General features: G+C 38.1%; 1 protein-coding gene across 3 annotated transcripts; it reads left to right on the top strand.

Moving 5' to 3' along the window:
• The first annotated feature begins 19,109 nt into the window (after positions 1-19,109).
• Positions 19,110-22,659, top strand: LOC104228786 (transcription factor PCL1-like). 3 transcript variants are annotated; one of them, XM_009781324.2, is made up of 2 exons: positions 19,110-20,296; positions 22,020-22,659. In XM_009781324.2, the coding sequence occupies exon 1, from the start codon at positions 19,347-19,349 to the stop codon at positions 20,280-20,282; it is 936 nt and encodes a 311-aa protein (XP_009779626.1). In that variant the 5' UTR covers positions 19,110-19,346; the 3' UTR covers positions 20,283-20,296; positions 22,020-22,659. The 3 variants fall into 3 exon arrangements, with proteins under 3 accessions (XP_009779626.1, XP_009779625.1, XP_009779627.1); XM_009781323.2 differs by lacking the exon at positions 22,020-22,659 and adding an exon at positions 21,249-21,600; XM_009781325.2 differs by lacking the exon at positions 22,020-22,659 and adding an exon at positions 21,244-21,600.
• Positions 22,660-23,266: the final 607 nt, after the last annotated feature.

Here is a 23,266-nt window from a genome sequence, read left to right as displayed (position 1 = left end):
CTTTGGGGTTATGGACCGGGTCGACCCGGTTTGAAATGGACCGGATCGTGGGGAAGGTTGGGCAATTTTTGGGCTTGTGGTTTGAAATTGAAGAAGAGGCCCAATTCCGATTTTCTTTATATTTTCGCTCTCTTTTCTTCTTTTATTTTTTCTAAAACTAAATTATAAAAAATACTTAAATTATTATTAAGAACTAAATTAAGTTATAAAAGCGCAAATTAACTCCCAATAACAATTAACGCACAATTAAGTAATAATTAAGCATAAAATTGTATATTTGGACATTAAATGCTAAAAATGCAAACGATGCCTATTTTTGTAATTTTTATTTTTTTGTAAAACAAACTTAATTACTAACAATTGTAGAATTAAATCCTACATGCAAAATGCGACATATTTTTGTATTTTTATTAATTTAACAAATAAACATGCACATACAAATACAAATAATTATTCAAAAATATCACAAAATTGCACACCAAGGAAAATCATTTTATTTTTGAATTTTTTGGGAGTAATTCTCATATAGGGCAAAAATCACGTGCTTACACCTATGTTCTAGTTATAGCTGCCTTTTGTTCTTGGTAGCTTTAGATTTATAAATCTATCTATGTACATTTCAAACAGATGATGTATTTATTTCATACTAGCTTTATACACTCTAATTCTTAAAAGCTCATGATTTGTACTACCAGTCCTTGGGGAGTTGTATAAAATTCAGTTATTTCATTCTTGACTCTTATCATTATCATTATATTATGGTTTATTATTAATTGGCTTACCTAGCAGGTTGGGTAAGGTTTCATCACGACTAGTTACATTTTGGATCGTGACAATTTGGTATTAGAACTCTAGGTTAATAGGTTCTACGAGTCATGAGCAAGTGCCTAGTAGAGTCTTGTGGATAGGTATGATGACGTCCATACCTATCTTCGAGAGGCTACAGGCCATTTAAGATAAACTTCCTATCTTTCTTTCATTATTATGTGGCATTGATTCAGCTTGAAGCGTATCTCTTTGAATTTCCTTTCACTCACTCGTATGCGCATATGAGCGCTCAGTATCAGCTATGCATCGACGGCTTGTATTTCTATAGATGAGGTACGAGATGTGTTTTCTGTGTTTTGGTGATGGGCCAGTCTGGAGGACTTGAGGCCCGATTTGGACCGCAACTCAGGCTCGGTAGTTTTAGTTGTGTGAGCATATGCTTTTGGACTTCTATTTCCAGTGGTGTCCCTATGAGTTGGCTCGATGAATAGTTGGATGGATATAGATGAGTAGGATATGAGTGCAGGATGTGTTCAAATGGTTTGAATGTAACAGGAAGTGTTTGCTTGAGATATGAAAAGGACTATTGGATGCTCAATTTTTGTGGATGTGTCATACAGTCTTGAGTTATGAAGATTTTTGAGAGATTCTTTCGTGTTATTTCATTAGTGGAACGAAGTATATTTTCATGTCTTATTAATGATTTTAGACTCAGGAAGATTAAGTTATTACATAGTAGTTGTGGCTATGAAAGGGTATAGAGAGATGTCAGTTTGAGGCTAAGCAGGTGGCTTATCAACTGCGAGGTAATCTACGGATGTGTGATCATTATGATGTTGTGTGTAGGATTTTGTTTCCACTAGTGTGCATAGGTGTTACAATTTGAGTTTGGATTGATTGAGAAAGTTGACCTAGCCGTCACGAGGATGAATGAGAGCTTAGCAGATGATTTGAGGTATTATATGGTTTGTGTTACATGAGCTTATGAAGGATTTAGTTGAATCTCACTATGATATTATGGCAGTAATAGAGTATGGGCATTGTGAGTTATCGAGTGTTATGATCTATGACTTTGAGCCAAGTGCAGGAGTCTGTTATCGACGATTTGATTGCATGGTTACGTGTTGTATTGGTTTCAATCTGAGGCATACTTGTAGATTGGTTATGACTTGCAGAGGCTAGTTTTGAGGATGACTTAAGCAAGGAAATTTCTGGATGCATGGTGTATTACACTTTATGGGTATATGGAAATCATGGAATAATTGAGTTATTATTCGTGAAGGATGTAGTGTGCATGGAGCAGGAATTTGCTCAGTTGCGTTAAGGCGAGGTTACTTCTTTGGGTGTTGTCATGCTAATGGAGCACAGGTTGTTCGGCCCATTTAGGCGGTGCAATTGAGATTTGAGCAGAGTGGACGACTCTCGAGAAGGTTCTAATGGATTTAAGATTTATATGTAGCAATTGAGAATTTTTCGAATTTGTATATGGCTAGAATATAAGATTTATATTATATGGTGTTGAGACTCGCGGTATTTCTAATCATTATGGATTCTACATTTCAATATCATGAAGGTAAATGAAACAACTTTATATTCACATAAGGTCTCTTCAGAGTGGGTGTCTCGATTGTGGTACTTTTATGGTGCTTAAAAGGGAATATAGCAGCTTATGGGCCTTCAAGCGGCGTGGTTTTATTCTAGGATCTCTTGTGGTGAGCTTTGGGTAAGGATCGTGGTGTTTTGGCAAGGAGAAGTGTCAACTTAAGGGTAATTCAGAAGGAACTCGAACAAATATGACTGCTTGGTAGTAGGTTGGATCAGCACGGTAATGGATATGATTGGTTCTTTGGGTACTTATGATGTGGTGAGTCTCTGCAGGTATTTTTTGGCAATAATCTTGAGCTTTGGCAGCCAGCATAACTTGGTTAAGTTAGAAGGGTTCATTTTCGATGACTTGGCTATGTGCAAATGTGTTCCGAAGTGTCCTCGATAATTTCTGCCACAAGTTGAGATGGGTATTATCTACATGTACGAGGGGTATGTGGCATGTTTTGATTCTATCCTGAATGGGATCAAGCAGAAGATTTCTGACTGACCGAGTATGTATTCTGCGTGTGACTCAAATTTGATTACGAGATTCTCGTGCCTTTTATATGATGGCAAGATAGATACGGTGCGTCCTGTGGGATTGAGATTTGTATGTACAAGGTGGCGGTTCAGTTTTGGAGGGAAGGTCGTGAATTTTGGACAACATGGACAGTTCTGATGCTTAGATGAATAATATAACTACTTGGTATTGACTGAGAAAGGTGCGCATTTCAGAAGGCGCACTGTGTTCAGACTTTGGATGCTTCATTGGTATTGAGGTACTCGTCTGGTTGATCGACTGATGATGTTCGAATTTTTCTATATGGCACGGAAGAATTATTGAAGTATTTCTCATAGAATGATTATGTATGAAGGATGTGTTAGTCACTTGAGTGGTGGAGATGGGATCAGATCTGGTGATTCTTTTGTATTCTGGTGGTTTGGAGACTTGGAGTCTCAGAGGCAAATTGCTCCTTCGTTGCGAACTATGAAGGTATGGCCTAAGTCAGATATCTAATAGTAGTGTTATGGTTAGGCCATTGAGGACTCTTGGAGGGTTATTTATCTATCTGTGGATGATCGGAATCGATTTGGGGGCCCATTAGTAGGCCAATAAGGATGTGTATTCTACATCGGGTCAGATTTGTTGACTCAACACTGTTATTATTGAGGGGTGTGTCAGTTAGAGTTGAGCTTGTTCACATTTCGATATGTTCTATGTGTTACTCTTTTATGCTATAATTGTTTGTGATTTGTTGGTTATACGCACACTTGATGTGTTTCTTCTTCAAGCGAGATGGTTATCGAGGTAGATTGATTGGTTGCGCCATGTTTATGGTCTTTCATGTTGATGGTATATCGTGATATCCATTTCTTCATGATTATAGTCATGCACTTTGTGTGGTTGTTTTTGACTTGCTTATGCATGTTGATTTTGAGCATTGGGGCTCGAGGTATTTCATATGGACCGGTGTTTAGATGGGGTCACGCGTTGCAGCGGATTATGTTGAGATATGATCTTTTGTATTAGATTAGCATATCTTGATTATACTCAGTGTGATGGGTTCATGGCATTGCGTTTGTGGTGGTACATGTTGATCCTGCAAGACGGATCTCTCATTTGGTTCATTTTTTTCATGTTTGAGTACGTTGGAATTGTTGTTTATTGGTGCACGGATTGCACGGTTTGTGTGTTTAGGTTGTATTGGTGGGGCATGTCCGTAGAATAACTGTGTTTGATGAGATGAGGTCATTGGACCTAGAATAGGAAGCTATTATGGTCAAAAGTTATTGTTGTGAGCATCTGAGTTATGTGGTATATCATGTGATTACATCTTGGGTTATGGTTATAACTTGATATAGCTTGTTCAGACTTATACACTGTGTAGGTGTGAGATTCGGGTCTTGCAAGGAATTTCGAATGTTGGAAATTAGGTTTTAAGGTTTATGGACTAAGGTTGAAGTAAGGATCTTCTGGTAGGTGGTATTTTCGGGCTTATATGGATTGGGGTGATGTGGGATCACCCATGGTTATGTGTATGGTGAGGGTATATGGCGATTTGATGTCTTTGGAACGAATCTTGGCACCTTCAACGACGAACGTATGTTTAAATGGGGGAGAATGTAACGACCCGACCAACCGTTTTGAGCTCTAGCATTTCATTCATTGGTTTAAGACTTTGAGTAGCTTCATATTATGTATTATGACTTGCGTGTATGGTTAGTTTCGGTTTTCGAGCGGTTCGGGATTGATTTTGAAGAATAATTCTCGTTTTAGAAGTTTTAAGTTGGAAGAGTTTACCAAGGTTTGACTTTTGGATAAATGGACTCGGAATCGGGTTTTAATTATTCCAATACATTTGTATGATAATTTTGGATATGTCCACAAAGTTTGATTAAATTCCGATGAGTTTTGGATAAGTTTGGGTTGTATGGTGATTGCTTTCGATTTCGACGTAGATTTAAGCATAAAGGTTACCATATTAAGCAAACGGCCTTTGATTCGTGTTCGACTAAATCATTATATCCGTATCATAATTTTGAAACCATAGCAACTAGAAGCATCAAGTTTCAACATCGTATGAAGAATTTATGGTCATTTTACTAAGAATTGGGTTGCCAGATTTTTTTAAAATTAATTATGAAATTGCCACTGAATTCATATTTAAAAATCTGCATTATTTTCAAATATTGAAACCAACATATCTCTTTCATTATAAGGTCAAATGGAGTGATTCAAAAGCCTAACATGAATATAATTTCATGAGAAATCAATTGGAGACATCAAACGTGAGTTTTCGGATTGTTTGGCACAAGAAACGAGATAGAACAGCTGGGCGGAAGTGTATAATATCGAGGGTTTATTTATTTGGTCATATTTCGGGTTAGGAAAATTGGATTTGGATGATTTTAGAGGCGATTTTTACCACATGGATTGGGATAAGAGTTCTATACTCGGTTATGATTTAATTTCTTGAATCCATCTTCGTTTTTGTCATTTAATTGATGATTTTAAAGTGAATTTGGGGGGTTTTCTCTAAAATTTCATAAAGTGAATTTTTGAGTTTTGAACATCGATTCGGAGTCGAATTTGAGTGAAACTTGTATGGTTGGATTCGTAATTGAATAGGTTATCGGATTTTATGAGTTTCATCACATGTTTGACTTTTTGATTGACTTTGGGCTTTTGATTATAGATTATATCTTTAGCGATTGGGTTTGTTTTCTTTGGCATTATTTGATGTTCTTGAGTTGCTTTTAGATAGTTTTGAGCCATTCGGAGATCGGTACGCACAGGATGGTATTTCTAGAGTATTGTTTGGCTTGCTCGGTATTAGATTCGGCTCTTTCGAGGTAAGTAACACTTCTAAACTTGGTGCTGGGGATATGAATACCTGAACATACATGTTATGAGTTTGGTGTTGAAGTGACCCACATGCTAGGTGATGGGCGTGTGGGCATGCACCGTGTGAATTGTGACTCGGTGGATTCTGTGGTACTATGTAGTACCATGTGTAGTTACCAAATCTTGTTTCTATCCATGAAATTTCTACGTGCTAGAGTAATTAGGTTGTGATCCATGTTAGAAACTATGTTTAGGATATATGTTTATTTTGTTGGGACCCATTGAGGTCATTTCTACTGTTGAGTTATTTGCTTAAATTACAATTTCATACTCAGTCATATTCATTCATTTTCATATCATATCTTAGTCTCTGTTATCATTTATTGTTACATCATGTATCATTGTTTGAGCTGATTGGCATGAGATTTGTGAGCCCAAGAGACTGTAGAAATTGATGACTGAGTTGAGGCCGATGGCCTGATTGTGAGTGATATTTATGGGATTGGGTTGTACGACGCAACAAGCTTTATTGATTCATGATGGGATCAGGCTGCACGTCGCAGCATGTTTTATTGATTCATGATGGGATCGAGTTACACGCCACAGCAGGCCATGTTGGCTTATATTAGCACTTGGGCAGGATTCATGTACTCATACCAGCAGTGTGCACATGTACTCATATTTTGGTGATTTCGGTGAAAGATTTGAGTTTTACTATTATACCTAAAAAGCATGTCTATTTTCCATAAATATGAATGAGCTGAGTATCATATCTTTGAGTTATTGCTTGTATTACTTTAATCATATTATTACGAGTTGTTCTTGGCTATTGGTGTTGAACTCTTGCCATTGTCCAAGCTCGTCACTGCTTTCAACCTAAGGTTAAGTTTGTTACTTATTGAGTACATATGATTAGTTGCACTCATACTACACTTCTGCATCTTGCGTGCATATTTTGGAGCTGATGTTGTTGTGTATGGAGGAAGTTAGTATTGAAGATGTACCTGCCTTCTGGTTATAAATGCCTCTTGTTCTTGGTAGCTTTAGATTTATAAATATGTTTATGTACGTTTCGAACATATGATGTATTTATTTCATACCAGCTTTGTAAACTCTAAGTCTTATAAGCTCATGATTTGTACTCGCAGTCCTTGGGGAGATGTATAAAATTCAGTTATTTCATTCTTGACTCTTATCATTATCATTATATTGTGGTTTATTGTTAATTGGCTTACCTAGCGGGTTGAGTTAGGTGTCATCACGAATAGTTGGAATTTGGATCATGACAGAAGAAATGTGCAGTTGTATCGTAAAAAATACACCACCAGTAAAAATTATAAAGTACAAGAAAAATGTGAGAATAATAGTTGAAAGAAGAAAAAAGGACAAGAAAAATCAATGAGAAAGAAAATATAGCAATAATAAGATCTTGTGTGTGCTAGTGAGTGTGAATTAAAGTAGTGCTTAAAGAAAGAAGGAACATTTTTAGGGGTGATCTTGTTTGTGAAATTGAAGTTGGGTTGAAGAAAAATGTGCTTAAAGTTAATTATGTGGTATGTTAAAGTGCTTATGAGAGTGATTCACTATTCTTAAATATATTTTACTCATCCATTAGCCCACAATACAACCATAAAAAAGTCCTAATTGATTTTAAATTTAGCGGGTCTACATTAGCAGAAGTTTACATAATGGACAAATCTATGGTACTATTTTCATACATGTGACTTTTTTATGAGGGTGAGTGATTTTCTTCATATGTATGTGTCCTTAAACTGTATTTGAGTGTGAGATTCAAATGTGTGGACTGCTTATTCTTTTTTATTTTGTTGTGAGGTACATAATTTCACGATAGATAGGATAGGTTATCAAACCTCTCTATGATGTTGAGTATTCAAGCCTCGAGTGCATTGTGACATTGAGTTGCTTTTTGAGGCTAAGATTGTTATGAACATGTTGTCTATATTTTGAAGTATCGCATGAGTTATGGGATGTGTGTGTTGAATGCATATGCTATCTATATTTTGAAGTATCGCATGAGTTATGGGATGTGTGTGTTGAATGCATATGCGGCTTATTTGTTGTTATCAATCATGATCATAGGTGTAGTATGCTTTGAATGTGCTAAGTTGTAGAGTACTCAAAGATAGAATAAATTATTGGTTTACTCGAGGATGAGCAACGTTTAAGTGTGGGTGGTGATGTTTGGCTATAATTTTATATTTTAGTACGTTACTACCTTATATTTTGGTATTTTAATGATAAATTGTGCGACGTTTGAGCTTAATTGAGTTTATTTTATGTGTAGGACCATTTGAACTCAAAAAGGAATGAAAGTTGCACAAAATAATATTGAAAATACAACCAAAGAGCCCAAAAGGATAATCAACACAAAGCAAGGAGGGGACCAAGCCCCAGACCTTGCCCCACTTGGCCAGAGATGAGGTCCATCTTGCCCCAGAGCTTGCCCCACCTGGCTAGAGGCGAGGTCAATCTCGCCCCACACCTGGACTTACAAGAAAACAAGCACGCCCCAGTCCAGGCCTTAGCCAGGTCCCCCTGTCCGGTAGAAAAATATTTTCTTGTAGAGTTTGGACTTGAAGACGTCAACCCTAACCTATAAATACTCCCTAAACATATCTAAGAGGGGTTGGATGTATTTTAAAGGCAAGAAGGGCTAAGTAACACAAACAAGCACGAAATCATCTCATCTTCAATCCTTAATATCGTATTTGTAGTTCTTATGATTCAAAATAATAGTTTGATTATTCATATGATCATGAGTGGCTAAAACCTCTCTTGCTCTGGCGTTATGGGTTGTTCTTGACTATTGATGTTTGACGGTTATTGATATTACTTGATTTAATTATATTAATTTATTTGTTCAATCTTGTGATTAATTATTTTACTACGTAGCTAACAGTAGAATACTATATACAAATCATTAGTTGAACGCGAAAGTGAAACTAAAGATTGAATAGAGTAAGTTCTTGAATTCGGGCATCGGGGAATAGATTCACGGTTAAGATAGACATATTCTGGTTGCCTTACTTGGTTATTATTGTAGGTTATATACATGTATTCTAGTTAACTCTAATTCTATAGATGTGTGAATAGGTGGGCGAGGCGTCGAAAGAACCTCGTTAGCATAATAAACCCTGTTAATCAACAAATCAGATAGATCAAGCAATTGAATCAATCAAAAAACTTAATAGGATAGATATAAATCTCATAACCCCAGAATATCCCCATCTCATTAAATTTGTTCTAAATTGTTAGTTTGCTTTGTTTGCGTTCTTATTCTCTTGATTACTTGTAGTTTTCGTAGTAATTTTAGTTTAGTAAAATTCACAATCATTTTCCTCAAAACCATTTGAACGAATAACTCGTACCTAGTTTAGTTTAGACAATAGTTGAGCATAAATTCTCTTGAGAACGATAATTTCTTATCACTTTATTATTTATCGATCGCATATACTTGTATGTGCATTGGCCCTACAGCGGCTGTGCTAAATACTGGTAGGTTCCAAGTGGCATTATTAGCACGGATAGGTTTCAAAGTGGCGTGGTGAGCACATGTAGGTTTCAAGTGATTATGCTAAGCACAGGTAAATTTCCAATGACCTACTAAGTAAGGTTTGTTCAAGATAATGACAGAAAATATTAGGTAAAACCACAAGTAATCATACTGTTCGAGAAATTGTCAAAATAATTCACACTTCCGTTTCCACTCTAATATATAAATAAGGTTATCTATTGTACCTTGAGCTGAGCACCAAGACGTTAACAGAGAAGCTTCTAGATGAGGCCGAAACTTTTTTGATGCTTTTTTGGACAAAAAGCATGTTTCTAATGTTAAAAAAAAATATTACGTAATTATGTAAAATGCAGTACTATACTGCATTTTACTTTAACGAAAATTTGGCCGTTAAAGTAAAACACAGTATAGTACTACGTTTTATTTTAAAAAGAAAATATTTTACTAATTCGCAGTACTATACTGCGTTTTACTTAAAATCTGGGTCCAGCTTTGTATTATTAAAGCAATTCGCAGTATTATATTGCGTTTTACTTAAAACGCAGTATAATACTGCGAATTGTTTTAATAAAATAAACCCCTTCTTCTTCCTTGGACCACAGAATCGACGACCCCTTCTTCTTCGGATTCTGCTGGTCACCTCAAAACCTTCGATTCTGCTGGTCCCCCCCACCCCGCGTCACACTTCAAAAAAAAAATTTGGGCCCCACCCATCACCTAAAGAGCAAGGAGTGTAGGTCCCACACACAAGACAAGCTTTGGATTCCTTCTTTCGGGTGCAAAAATTTGATTTCAATCAAATTCAAAAAACTTAAATCGAGGTATTTCGATTTTGTTTATGTCGAAACTCATATAGTACATGCATATTTGTATTGTTTAATGTGTTTCCATGTTAATTTGTGTTATGTTTGTGTTTAAATTTGTATCTTATTTATACCCGGATTGATTTATTAGCTTTGGTACAAAAAATTGTTAAAATTTGATAAATTATTTGTATTGTTAAAAAATTAATATTATTTATTTTGTTTGTTGTTCATATTTATATTTTATGTTAGCTGTTTTTATATGTAATCGTGACCTTTTAGCGTAGTAAAATAAATAGTCTTTTAGCGTAGTAAAATGTAGAGCCTTTTAGTGTAGTAAAATATAGCCTTTTAGTATAGTAAAATATAGAGCCTTTTAGCATAGTAAAATGTAGAACCTTTTAGCGTAGAGTCTATATAGTTTAAGTATGTAGTAACTGCAAACTCTATCCAATTACACTTTACAAAATTAATTATTTAATTTATAATAATAAATTTACAAAAGTAACAAATTAATATATATTGTAAAATTAACTCCAATATCGAGTCTGGAACCCATACATAATTATTTAGTCCAATATTAAACATAATTAATTATTTAATTCCCTTAAACTAACAAAATTCTAAAAAAGTTGAAATTGACGTGCATAATAATTAAGGATAACTTGGTGCTACCGGGTCTCAAATATCGAGCCTGGAACCCATACATAACTATTCAGTCCAATTCAATAATTTATAATTTAATTCCTTATACTAGTAAAATTCTAAAAATGTTGAAATTGACACGCATAATAATTAAGGATAATTCAGTGCTACCGGGCCTCAAAAATCAAGCCTGGAACCCATACATAATTATTCAGTCCAATATTAAACATAATTAATTATTTAATTTATTAAGCTAACAAAATTCTAAAAATGTTGAAATTGACACGCATAATAATTAAGGATAACTTGGTGCTACCGGGCCTCAAATATCGATCCTGGAACCCATACATAATTATTCAGTCCAATATTAAACATAATTAATTATTTAATTCCTTAAACTAGCAAAATTCTAAAAATGTTGAAATTGACAAGCATAATAATTAAGGATGACTTGGTGCTACCGGGCCTCAAATATCGAGCTTGGAACCCATACATAATTATTCAGTCCAATATTAAACATAATTAATTATTTAATTTATTAAGTTAACAAAATTCTAAAAATGTTGAAATTGACATGCATAATAATTAAGGATAACTTGGTGCTACCGGGCCTCAAATATCGAGCCTGGAACCTATACATAATTATTCAGTCCAATATTAAACATAATTAATTATTTAATTCCTTAAACTAACACACACAATTAATTTTGTTTAAATTATAGTAGACGACATGGACTTTCCTCCGCCTGCGCATCCTGGACCTGTTGAGGATCAGCTACTAGTGTTGTAGGGCGACCATAGGTCCTCCTTTGTATGGGAGGGACAGCTATCGATGCAGGCTCTCCGCCCTAGGAGACCTGACGATTTGTGGGAGTTCATCGTGGATCACCCTTTCCATGCCCGTGTAGTCGCGCGCCTACAGGATACGAGCTTCTATACGATTTTTGAGCTTGGACGGATGCAGCTTGATTGGTCTCTCATCACGGCCTTGGTAGAGCGGTGGCGACCGGAGACGCACACTTTTCACTGCCCACTGGAGAGGCCACCATCACGCTGGAGGATGTTCAGGTTTTATACGGGCTGCGCGTAGATGGATGGGCCGTGGAACTGCCCCAGTACATTAGATCCATGACGCATGCACAGTTTTTGGATATGATGGGGTATTTTACTGGTTATAGACCTCAGGGTGACGCTGGGGGCATTCGCATTGCTTTGTCAGCCATCAGAGATCATATGGTTGTTTTGCACCCAGACATTACCGATGAGACGGAGGATCTCCATATTGAGAGGTACACGCAGTTGGCGCTGCTCCTATTTTTTGGCTGTGTCTTGTTCCCGAACACTTCGGGGAGTCTCGTGAGTATGCGCTTTCTCCATCATCTTCAGCAGCTTGATGTTTTACCTAAGTATAACTGGGGTGCTGCTGTTCTCACATACCTGTATAGGAGCATGTGTCGGTCGAGCATGGTCCCAGCGGTGGACATATGTGGTTTTCTGCCCCTCCTACAAGTGACAACATTTTCGAATACTCTGTTCATTATTCCGAATTCTATATGGTCGAAATGACGCATAAATTTTACATCAACCTTTTATCTTAGGTTTGGGCCTGGCAGCAGATTATGCCGTTGCAGCCACCTCTACCACCACTTGCGCCCGGTGAGGCTTATTCGTTTCTCCCTCTAGCTTCTAGGTGGATTCTCCGGCGTGGGAACTACCGAAGGACCGATGCTCATCATAATCTCCCCCTTATCAGGGATGTGCTAGATATGCTGGTGGACGGACAGGTAAATATGTACCTACACTTACTTATTTTAAATTGAGTTGTATTACGCATACTCACTTTTATGTTATTATTTGGTAGTTCATCTGGACACCATACAGCGACGAGTTTCTAGCTCAGCTGCCCATTTATTACTCAGTCGATCGACTGCTTTGGAGCACCTCCGTCCCGATGATCTTCTTCGATATGGTTGAGTATCATGCCATAGAGCGTGTGCTTCGCCAATTTCACCGTCCCCAGCCTATACCGGGGGAGCCTGGATGGGTGACTACACACTATCAGCGGGATGACCATGCCAGGATGGATGATATATATATGGGATGGCTAAAGCAACAGGTCCATATTTGGGAGGAGGAGCGAGCTAACCGTATTTTGCCAGCACCTACATTTACCCAGGAGGCCACTATTCATCTGTATGAATCATGGTACCTCCGTCACACCCCGACTAACTATCGAGAACCCCATTCATGTACTTGGCGAGCACTACAGACCATACGCCGGGAGGCACGAGGCACTGGTATGTTTTTTGGCTTATTAATATCGTATAATTGTGATATAGCATTATTTAATTAATATTTTAAATATTTCACAGGCTATTGGGCATCATCACCTCTACCAGTTGGGACAGGAGATGCATCAGCATACCGACATCCCTACAGTCGTTGACTATGGTCGGCGGGTGGCATAGTTGGCTCGTCGGACCCTGTTTCAGGCGAGAGATGCCGCGAGGTTGGACCACGAGGCTCAATATGCGGCGCTAGAGGACTACCATCGGGGTAGGGGTGTCCCACGAGGCAGGGGTAGGGCACGAGGGAGGGGTGCCCCACGAGGTAGGGGTGCCCCACGGGGTCGCGGGGGATGGCGAGGAGGTAGTCCCCAGCAAGGGGGCGTTGAGGCACCTGTCGACCCACCTGTTGAGGGACATGATGAGGACTTTGGAGTTGAGGCGCTTGGAGATGATCAGCCGGGTTGTATACCTCGGATAGATGAGCCTTCCAGCAGCATGCCTTCGTACAGCCTTCAGCTATCTCTGCCAGCATCGCAGGTCACCCCGTCAGGAGCATTGTTTATCACGGGTACATTCGACAGGGATGTAGACCAGTACTTTGCATGCCCATCTACCGCAGCTGAGGATCGGCCTACCCGAGACGTGGATGGCGGGCGCAGGTTGAGTTATGCCTCATCCCCGGCGGTTGATGCGGATCTACCACAGGGGCAGGTATGTTTGTATTACTTTAAAATTTCAATTTGTTTTCTTTTCCTTAATGAGCTGACATTAATTAATTTTTAACTGTCTTATGTATGTTATGTCCCAGCCCATCTTTGAGGCCACTACATACTTTGATGAGGACACCACGGATGCATATACTCAGGCGGCCGATGAGACCACGGTGAGAAAATATATTTTGACTCAACACGTACAATACAAATATACTTTTTCACATGCTAAGATTACTACTTGTTTTGTAGGTTGCTGACGGCCCGACGCCATATTCTTCCGATCCTGCCAGCTATGGTGTCGATGCTGCTGCACATCCTCACATAAAGAGGCGGCTTGATGACGATGATCCAGATAGTGTACCCGGGTGGCAGGGGATGCGACTTAGGCCGGAAGCAGCACTGAAGCACACAGGCTACGGGACTCACTGATTTACTTATGTTTTTAGTTTGTGTAAATAGTGCATTATGTAAATAATGGTAACAATTATCTTTTAACAATATTTTTATTTTAATTGCGTTTGAACAACAATTTTACTTAAACAGTACACAAGAAACACAAACATTGCAAACGTAACATAAAAACAAACAGTAGAACTAAAACCATCACTGCACAAAGGATAACTAAAACCATAAAACGCAGTACTATACCACGCGTTATATTAATTTTTTCTACAATAAACCAGCTTTTTCACATAGTTTTCATTTTTTTCAGAACGACAAGACAACTCCATAATACGCAGTATTATACCACACTTTATATATTAAATTTTTCTGCAATAAAACAACTTTTTCACATGGTTTTCATCTTTTTCAGAACGACAAGACAACTCCATAAAATGCAGTACTATACCACGCTTTATATATTAAATTTTTCTGCAATAAAGCAGCTTTTTCACATGGTTTTCATCTTTTTCAGAACAACAAGAGAACTCCATAAAACGCAGTACTATACCACGCTTTATATATTAAATTTCGCCTATAAATAACGGACTCATTGTAGTTATTTTGTGTGCTCAAAAATTAATAAAAGCAAATATTTCATTAAAAGTAAGGTTTTTTACTAAAAGCAAATATTTCATTAAATGGCTCAACCTCTTCGTCCACCAAAGTGCAACTGTGGAAAAGAATGCTCGATGCAAAATTGTTGGGACGGTGGTGAAGTTGGACGCCGCTACTGGTGCTGTATGAACCAGTTATACAAGGTTCCCGGCGAACCTATTTGTGATTTTGAGGAATGGGTTGATGAACCATGTTATCAGGAATGCTACAGAGAACAACTGCAGTTTCTTCATAATATGTGTTTATGCCAACGGGAAACACAAAGAGAAAGCGATAGAATTATTGTAGAAATGAGGGCGAAACTGAAGGAGGTGGGAGAAGAAAAATAGAAAGCATAATGGAATTGTGAAGCACAAAAGGAATGTAAAAAAAATATAAACGGGAACTTGCGGAGGTGAAGGAGAAACTGAAAGAGGTAGAAGAAGAAAAAAAACAAATAGAAGAACGATTTAAGTGGTTGGAGCGGAGAATAAATGGCAACCGGCACTAAACATTGGCATGTATGTGTTTAGTGTATTTTTCATATTTCATGTATTTTTATTATGTTGGCCTGTTATGTTTGTGTTGTAGTAATGTTTTATTTTAATTGAAGTGGCATGTATGGCATGTATTGAAGTGGCATGTATGACATGTATGTGTACTAAGTTTATTTGATATATATTGCAACATACACAAATACAAACATGTATTACAAAAAACAATACCAAAACAAAAGACTAGGGGTATCCTTGATAGTTGGGTACATTCGACGAACTTGCACCAGGAGCCGGATTACCACCGCCACGCACACCATCTAAAGGAAATTTACGACGGTCGTGTCCTGTTTGCGAGCATATGCCACATTTACGCGCATAAACGGTGTCACCAACATCCATTTGGTTCTGTATACGCGTTCTCTTTTGTACTTGCAGCTTGCGCAAATAGTCCTTGTTACATACCATCTTAAAAGGTTCCTTGTCCATCAATGTTGATGCAGCTGCATGTCTTTCAACAAACCTCTCCGCACTCTGTTTGAATGTCATACGGACCATGGCAGTGACAGGTAGACCACGGGCAGACTTCAACAAGCCATTGAATGACTCCGATACATTTGTAGTGAGGGCTCCCCATCGTCTGCCGCCATCAGCATGCAATGTCCACATGTGAAGCTCATGCCCCATCAACCAAGTATAGGCTCGTGGTTCTAACTACCGGATCGCTTCCATGCGCCTCGTAAATTTGCACTACCGGTGCTCAGTTGCAGCCATCCACATTAAGTCATGCAAGGCCTTTTCAGGATATTTCTTCTCGAAATTAGCCTTCAGGTGACGCACACAGTAATGGTGGTATGCATATGGTTCCTGCCATTCAGGCAAGTGATGTACAGAACTTAAAATACCACCATGTCGATCAGATATTAGACAAATACCTGAACGTTGTTTGACAATATGCTGCTTCAAGTGGTTAAAAAAAAAACGTCCACGTCTCTTTGCTTTCGTTGGCACATATAGCAAAAGCTAGTGGAAATATTTGCATGTTGGCATCTACTGCAACTCCAATCAAAAGCTTAATATCATACTTTCCATAGACATGAGTACCGTCTATGGAAATAACAGGACGACAATGCACAAAACCGTCAATTACTGGTTTAAATGACCAGAACACATAGTTAAAAATATATTCGGGTCTATCCGGACTCCGCTCACGCCTCCATTCAACAACAGTTCCGGGGTTAAAGTATTGCAGTGCGGCCATGTACCTGGGCAGATTTGAAAAAAACTTATCCCAGTCGCCATAAATAAGTTCAAAGGCACGTTTGCGACCGAGATATGCCTTTCTTTTGGTTATAGTACAACCATACTCCTGGTGGACAGCTGTAATACACTCTTTAATCTTGAACCTAATGGACACTTCCAAATATGGAATCAAGACAAGAGAAATCAAGTCCACATCCAAGTTGAAGTGATTCTCATTGTATGTGTCCATTTCACATCTGTGCTCGCTAATAAATTTACCGACTTTCCACAAACTTGATTTCTTCTTGGTGGCACGCAATATCCAGTGACAACCCATAAAGTCTCTACGGCTTACAGCCTTGTATTTCTCCGTAGTTGACTCACTTACCGTCATCTCACGACACTCTCTTATAGTGTAGATTTTTACAACCCTAATTAGGCGAGCTTTATCGGGGAAATACATGCCCTTTGTCAGAACAGCTGGTCTAGACTCATCCCACATCGTTGACCGAAATTCATCATCATCCCTTGTGAGGGCATCCACGTTCGGCATGCTTGGCAAATTATCAAGGTAGGGAATATTCCGCTCATGAAATGGCACGTGGGACTCATACACTCTTGGTCTAGCGGGAGGTGGAGGAACATGCTCCCTCGTCAGCTCAGGTTCAACATTCACTTCCTCCTCATCATCACCCTCATCATGGAAGAGTGTGTCATCCCCAAACTCATCCGCATTGTTGTCATAATCACTATCATCTTCCTAACTCTGCGCATCTGCCAAATCACAAGTAAATACGTCGTCTATGGGCAACTGTGTGAGGTCAAGAGCTTCAAGAAGCTCGTTTTCACTGCACAAAAAAACAAAATGATAAGTTACCCAACTAGATAAATACCTTAGATATAGCTATATCACTTTACTTACAAGTCGTACTGTCTTGACGTTTCATGATGGATATTTTCTTGTTGGTGATGACTCCCGGATGGACCACCGTGGTCCAATACTCCAGAACTACGCATATTCCAACTAGGGGCGGGGTCATAACTTGTAAAATTCATATCCGGACGGTACCCCTATAAAAAATATGAGTGTTAATACAAATCTAATTAAAACATAAAATAAACATCGCTAAAGCGTAGTAAAATTGAAGTTTATCAGTCGTCTTGTTGATTATATAAAGTCAAAAAATTATTTTGTGGCTGCTCTTTCGCCGATGGTGACAAGTTTAAATCAAGGCAAGCTCTTTCATCAGCAATCTGTCCGGTAAAAACTGCTCCAGAATAACCACCTGATGACTGGGGGTTATCCCTACTATGCACGCCCTCATTATTGGGAACGTCTTCCACCTTGACGTACATTTCCAATAATTTTATTACAATAAATTCCCTGTATTCATCCGAAATACGCAAAAAATCTCTAAGAGTTTCATCATCCTCGATGTTAAACTTAGAATAATAAGCAAACCCCTGCGGAGTCACTGAATACGGAAATCTATCGGTTACTTTAAGGTTAACCGAACACCTCCTATCACTCATTTTTGTACGTAACAACGATACCAATTTATCGTACTTCATAGTAAGCGGCAATTTAACATGACACTGTGGAGGTGAGCTATACCTCACAGAGTTATTCTCCAACACAACCTCAACCCCCCAATATAGTGAAACCCTTATTTTTGGCACTTCAGACATTGTAAAAAAATGATTGATAAGAAGAAGAGAGAAGTATGAACGAAAGTTTGAATGGATTTTCATAAAATTGAACCGCCTTTAAATAAGGTAAGTCCGAGAATTTTTCTATGTAAAACGCAGTACAATACTATGTTTTATGTATTTGAATTATTGTTATGTCAGTTAATTGGTGGGGCCAAAAATCAGAGTAAAACGCTGTATAATAGTGCGTTTCAGGTAAAACGTATTATTATACTGCGTTTTACAAAAAAAACAAATGTGATGTACTGCTTATAAGTAAAACGTAATATAGTGCTGCGAATTAATAAAAAAAAATTTAAATAAAATACAGTAGTATACTGTATTTTACTTAATTACGTAACATTTTTTTTGTAACATTAAAAACGTGTTTTTTGTCTCAAAAAAAAAAGCATCAAAAAGGTTTGGGCTCGCTTCTAGATGCTAGTGCTACTTCCACTTAATCACTGATTGTACTTTACCTTACTTTCAGTTAAGTTCTTCTATTTGATTGTTTCGTGTTTCTTGAAGTTTATATCCTATTTTTCTACTATTAGAAAATAATAGAACTAAATTATTCCAACACTCAAATATATCCACTAATTAATCCAATCAAACCCCACTATATCAAAATGAAACAGTTAAAACGGTCGTTGATTTAAAACGTTTTCAAAATCGAAATAAGAATCTAAACATGTTTGGTTGAAACACAAAGACGATTTTATTTAAAACTATAATGATTAGGTTCTCAAGCATCATAATTAATTCAAAATTTGTATTCTAATAAAACTAAAATATCATTATGATAGTACTATTTTTTTCAATTTCTTTAATAAAGAAAATGAATTAAAACTAAATCCAGCCTCCAGACACAAAAAGATCTAAAAATATCTGGTCAGGACATCCACGCTGGCAATCAGATATTGTACTTTTTTCACGCTTATCTACCTTTTGCCAACTTCTGTTTATTTCCATTTTCCTCCACCTATCCCTTTCCCACTTCCCCTATCTTCTTCTCCTCCATTTTCTTTCCTTCACCAATAAGCCTTTGAAATCCTTCGGCATATCTTCATCAAATCGATATCTGCTGCTCTGTCCCGCCGAAGATTTAATTTAACTTGCATTAACAGGAATTAAGGAAGAACCCTAAGAGTGTGAATTTTGTCCAGTTGAACAACTTTTCTGTAACCAGCTAGCTACCATGGGTGAAAAAGTGAAGCTTTCTGAGTACGATTCTAGCGGTGGTAATAATGATGACAGAGTTTTGTGGGAGGTTGGACTTCCCGGCGCCGACGATCTCACGCCGTTGACTCTGCAGTTGATTCCGGCCGAACTTGCTTCTGCGTTCAGAATCTCGCCGGAATCCTCAAAATCCATGACTGATGTAAATCGCGCTTCTCAGAATACTTTTTCTTCCCTCCAGAGATGGCACTCGCAGGATATGTCTTCAATGAATAACTTAAATTTCAAGCCGTTCAATGAGGAGACGACTGTTACTGAAAAAGACGAAACGGATCTAACGAGAGAGGGATCCGACCCGAGGAAGCTCCGGAGGGTTGAATCCGGAGGCACCGAAGAGATTGATTCTGCTCTGTGTAACGAAAATTGTGCAGATGATTCGTCGGCTAATAAGACGCTGAATAAACGGGCAAGGCTTGTTTGGACGCCGCAGCTACACAAGCGTTTTATTGAAGTGGTGGCCCACTTAGGTATCAAAAACGCTGTGCCGAAGACGATTATGCAGCTTATGAATGTGGAAGGACTGACGCGAGAGAACGTGGCGAGTCATTTACAGAAGTATAGATTATATATGAAGAGACAGGGAAATGAGGGGCCTTCTTCTTCTGATCATTTGGTTAATTCCACGCCGGTGAAGCAGAGTTTGCGTGAGTCCGGTGAGACTGGTCATCACCTGCGTAATACTAATGGCCACGTGGGAATGCCGACTCAGATGCCATACCCGCCGCAAATGGTGCAGATGCCGATGATTGGAATGGCCAAAGGAGGCATGCCTGTTGGGTATGGGGGTGGACCATCAGTTGGATTTCATCATCAGTACAGTATGATGCAACAACAGCGGGAATGGTCTGGGAATAATTTTGGTTACTATCATCCTGTTACTTCTAATGATAAGTAGCTGTACTGGCTAAGGTAATATATCTAACAGAAGAACTCATTGTAATGTCTGTTATTTGCTTTTTCCTCCTGTATTGTCGATAGTGCTGTCTATATGTTTGTGTTCATATACAACTTGGGGGTGAATTCGTGATTTTTCTGGAAGTGAGGGAAACAACATAGGATTGACCCGCTACTCATAGTTCATAGATCTTGAGTGCTGTCCGGGTTTGTGATTATTTAATATACTTGGTTGTGAAACTTAATAAAGCTGAAAACTACTTTAATATAGCTTGTAAAATTTATTATTGGGTTTTAAAGCTACAATATCTAGCAGATTTCCCACACCCCACTTGTGGGAAATTATTGGGTTTGTTGTTGCTGTAATATCTAGCAGATTTCATTTTTGGCTCTAGAACTAGAAGTAAACTACTAGAAGAGTGTTTGGGACATTGGACATTTTATATGGAAGTTAGACTGGGCAAAATGGCATCAGTCAAAACTTCATATGAGGGATTATTGCCATGTAAACAAATTATTGCCCAGAGCAGATCGTATTGGTGAATATGTCTGTTCTACAGCTGCAATAAGTAAAATATTAGAAGTAACTTCATTGCCATTCATTATGCAAATTAAGATGGAGGGACAGGTAAATAGGAGAGTTGCATTGATTCATGATAAACCTTTATCTAGGATTACTGAGCGAACAAAGATGCTTTCACAGACCAGTTTCAGCATTCTATGCATACTAAAATGTTAGGTGGCGACCATGCAAAAGCAAAGCCTGGTATTTAAGTGGAGAAGGGTAGAGGGACGGGCCCATTATCCACCGAGTTTCGAAGGCTGCGGTTGGTCCAAAGGATCGGCCCCAGACGGATTTCTCGGTCATCAAAAAAAAAAAATGTTAGGTGGCGTCCCTGCTTACATGTACTTATGTCTTATTGATCTTTACTAATAGGTTCTCTTTGTAACTTCATGTGTAGTGCAGACCTTCCATGTGTCTTTTGAGCATGGAAAATCATGGTAGATATCGTGAGGTGTACTCTGGAAAAATTTGGGACAAATTTGAGTTAGACAGCAGAAGACATTTGGTTCAATCCATCCTTGCGATGCATTTTAGTGGTCTTTTCCCTCAAATCTGCTTCATCCAGCAGCAGCAAATTGTTAATATAACGTCAACGTGTCCTTTGAATGATAAATGGCTTAATGTTTCTTTGGCATGTATAAATGGTGTAATGTTGTGTAGTGGTTGTATTGAACTTCCGTTTCCACAATGATCTACACTCAGTAATATACCTAAAACTTTGTCACTAGTCCCTACATATGGGGTATTTGAATCTTATCCTTCTCTCCCTACTTTATGGGCCTAATCTTTTCTTTTCTTTTCCTCTCTTTCTATAAGATATCAATTAATTGCTCCATATTTTGTGTATAGCTCCTAAGTTTTGTGCTTGCTTTAAATTCAGTAGTAATTGGAACCACTTCATGTTGTTACATATCATTGGAGGTGGTTCTGGCATATAGTTTCTTAATTCGCCTAAATAATTTGCTGCAGTTTCCCTAATAGGACAAACATGAAACAACTATCTTTGGGAGGGATCAAGTAACTGAAACTCTTGTGTTGTCTAGTTGAATTAAGTAATTCTACATCTCATCCTCATATTGTTGCATAGATTTCTCTGCTCGTCTACTGTGCTACTAAAACCATATGGGATTAATCTTTGAGAATTATTGATGATGTGCATCACGTTGTTCACAGTTCCATGAGAGCACTGGTGCCTCCATTTGTTCTGCTCGGAACCTTCCATTATTACTGATCCTTTCCCTGCACAGCTCCATCTGGATCTTTATTTGGTCCTTGATGAATACTATAGACAAAAAAAATTCTGATGATTGGAGGCAAGTAAATCCTCTATTAGACTACACCGAGTTGACATTGTGTTTCTGGTGAGGTGTGGTTTCTCTCTCCCTATGTCTGCTTAATTTTCTCTATTGAGCATCAAGGTTTGCAACTTTTGTTGGATATAGAGGGTAAGGAGATTATGGGATGAAGCAGTACTCTATTCCGGATTTGTATTGCAGTTTCAGAAAACGTGGGGAAATCCATAGCTCCAAACGCATACTCAAGAATGGTGGAGAAGAAATTTCTTCTCTGCTATGTGTGAAGATATACTGCCCCTCCCTGTGTTTCATCTTCTTGTTAGAATACAGCCATTCCCCTTTGATGCATAAGGTTTTTCTATATTTTGGTTATTTGGTGGCTGAGCCAATACGTGTTTTGTGTTCTTAATGGTTTTTCTATCATGAATATTTAGAGTTGCTTCTCATATATGCTCCACATGTTTAAGTATGACTACAAGTTGTACTTGTGCTACTACATAATGGATGCCATTCTTTACAGACAGATTGTTTAAAGATACAAGTGGCGTGCTTCTTTAGCCATTGGTTTCTTAATCGCTTCAGTGGCCACATGCATATACTGATATACTCTAGCCTTCTGAAACTGTAAGACAGGACTTGATTGCAGGTATTATCATCTGTGTATTGTACAGGTGCTTATAAAGCAAAGAAATATACGAACCTAACACGTAGAACTTGGAGCAAGTCAATATATCATTCAGACATTCACAATAAAGGGTAATAATTTTTCTGCTTAAGATTGATTATCTGATGAGTACGACCATCAGATGTCCCAATTTTGTAAAGCTCGATATTCTTCTGCTTTGCCTCTGGTTGTCGGTTGTGAATTGCTAGTTATCACCATTACGTCTTACTAGAGGTAGGAGACAATTGCCTTGCATCACTTGGTTGTGACTTCTTGCGGAATGAATGTCACTGGATTAACTGATTATAATAGTCGCTTATAGTCCTGCTTTCCCCGGTGTTCTCGGATTACAAACAATAAGCATATGGGATGGAAACAGTGATCTGATTGATTAAATGCCTTCGTTAAGGACTGCATGGTATATCTTGCTCAAATAGATTCGTACAAATAAGCTGGTTACC

The sequence above is a fragment of the Nicotiana sylvestris genome, chromosome 6 (assembly GCF_000393655.2).
Source record: "Nicotiana sylvestris chromosome 6, ASM39365v2, whole genome shotgun sequence".
Lineage (NCBI taxonomy): Eukaryota > Viridiplantae > Streptophyta > Magnoliopsida > Solanales > Solanaceae > Nicotiana > Nicotiana sylvestris.
This window is presented reverse-complemented; position numbering and strand designations above follow the sequence as displayed.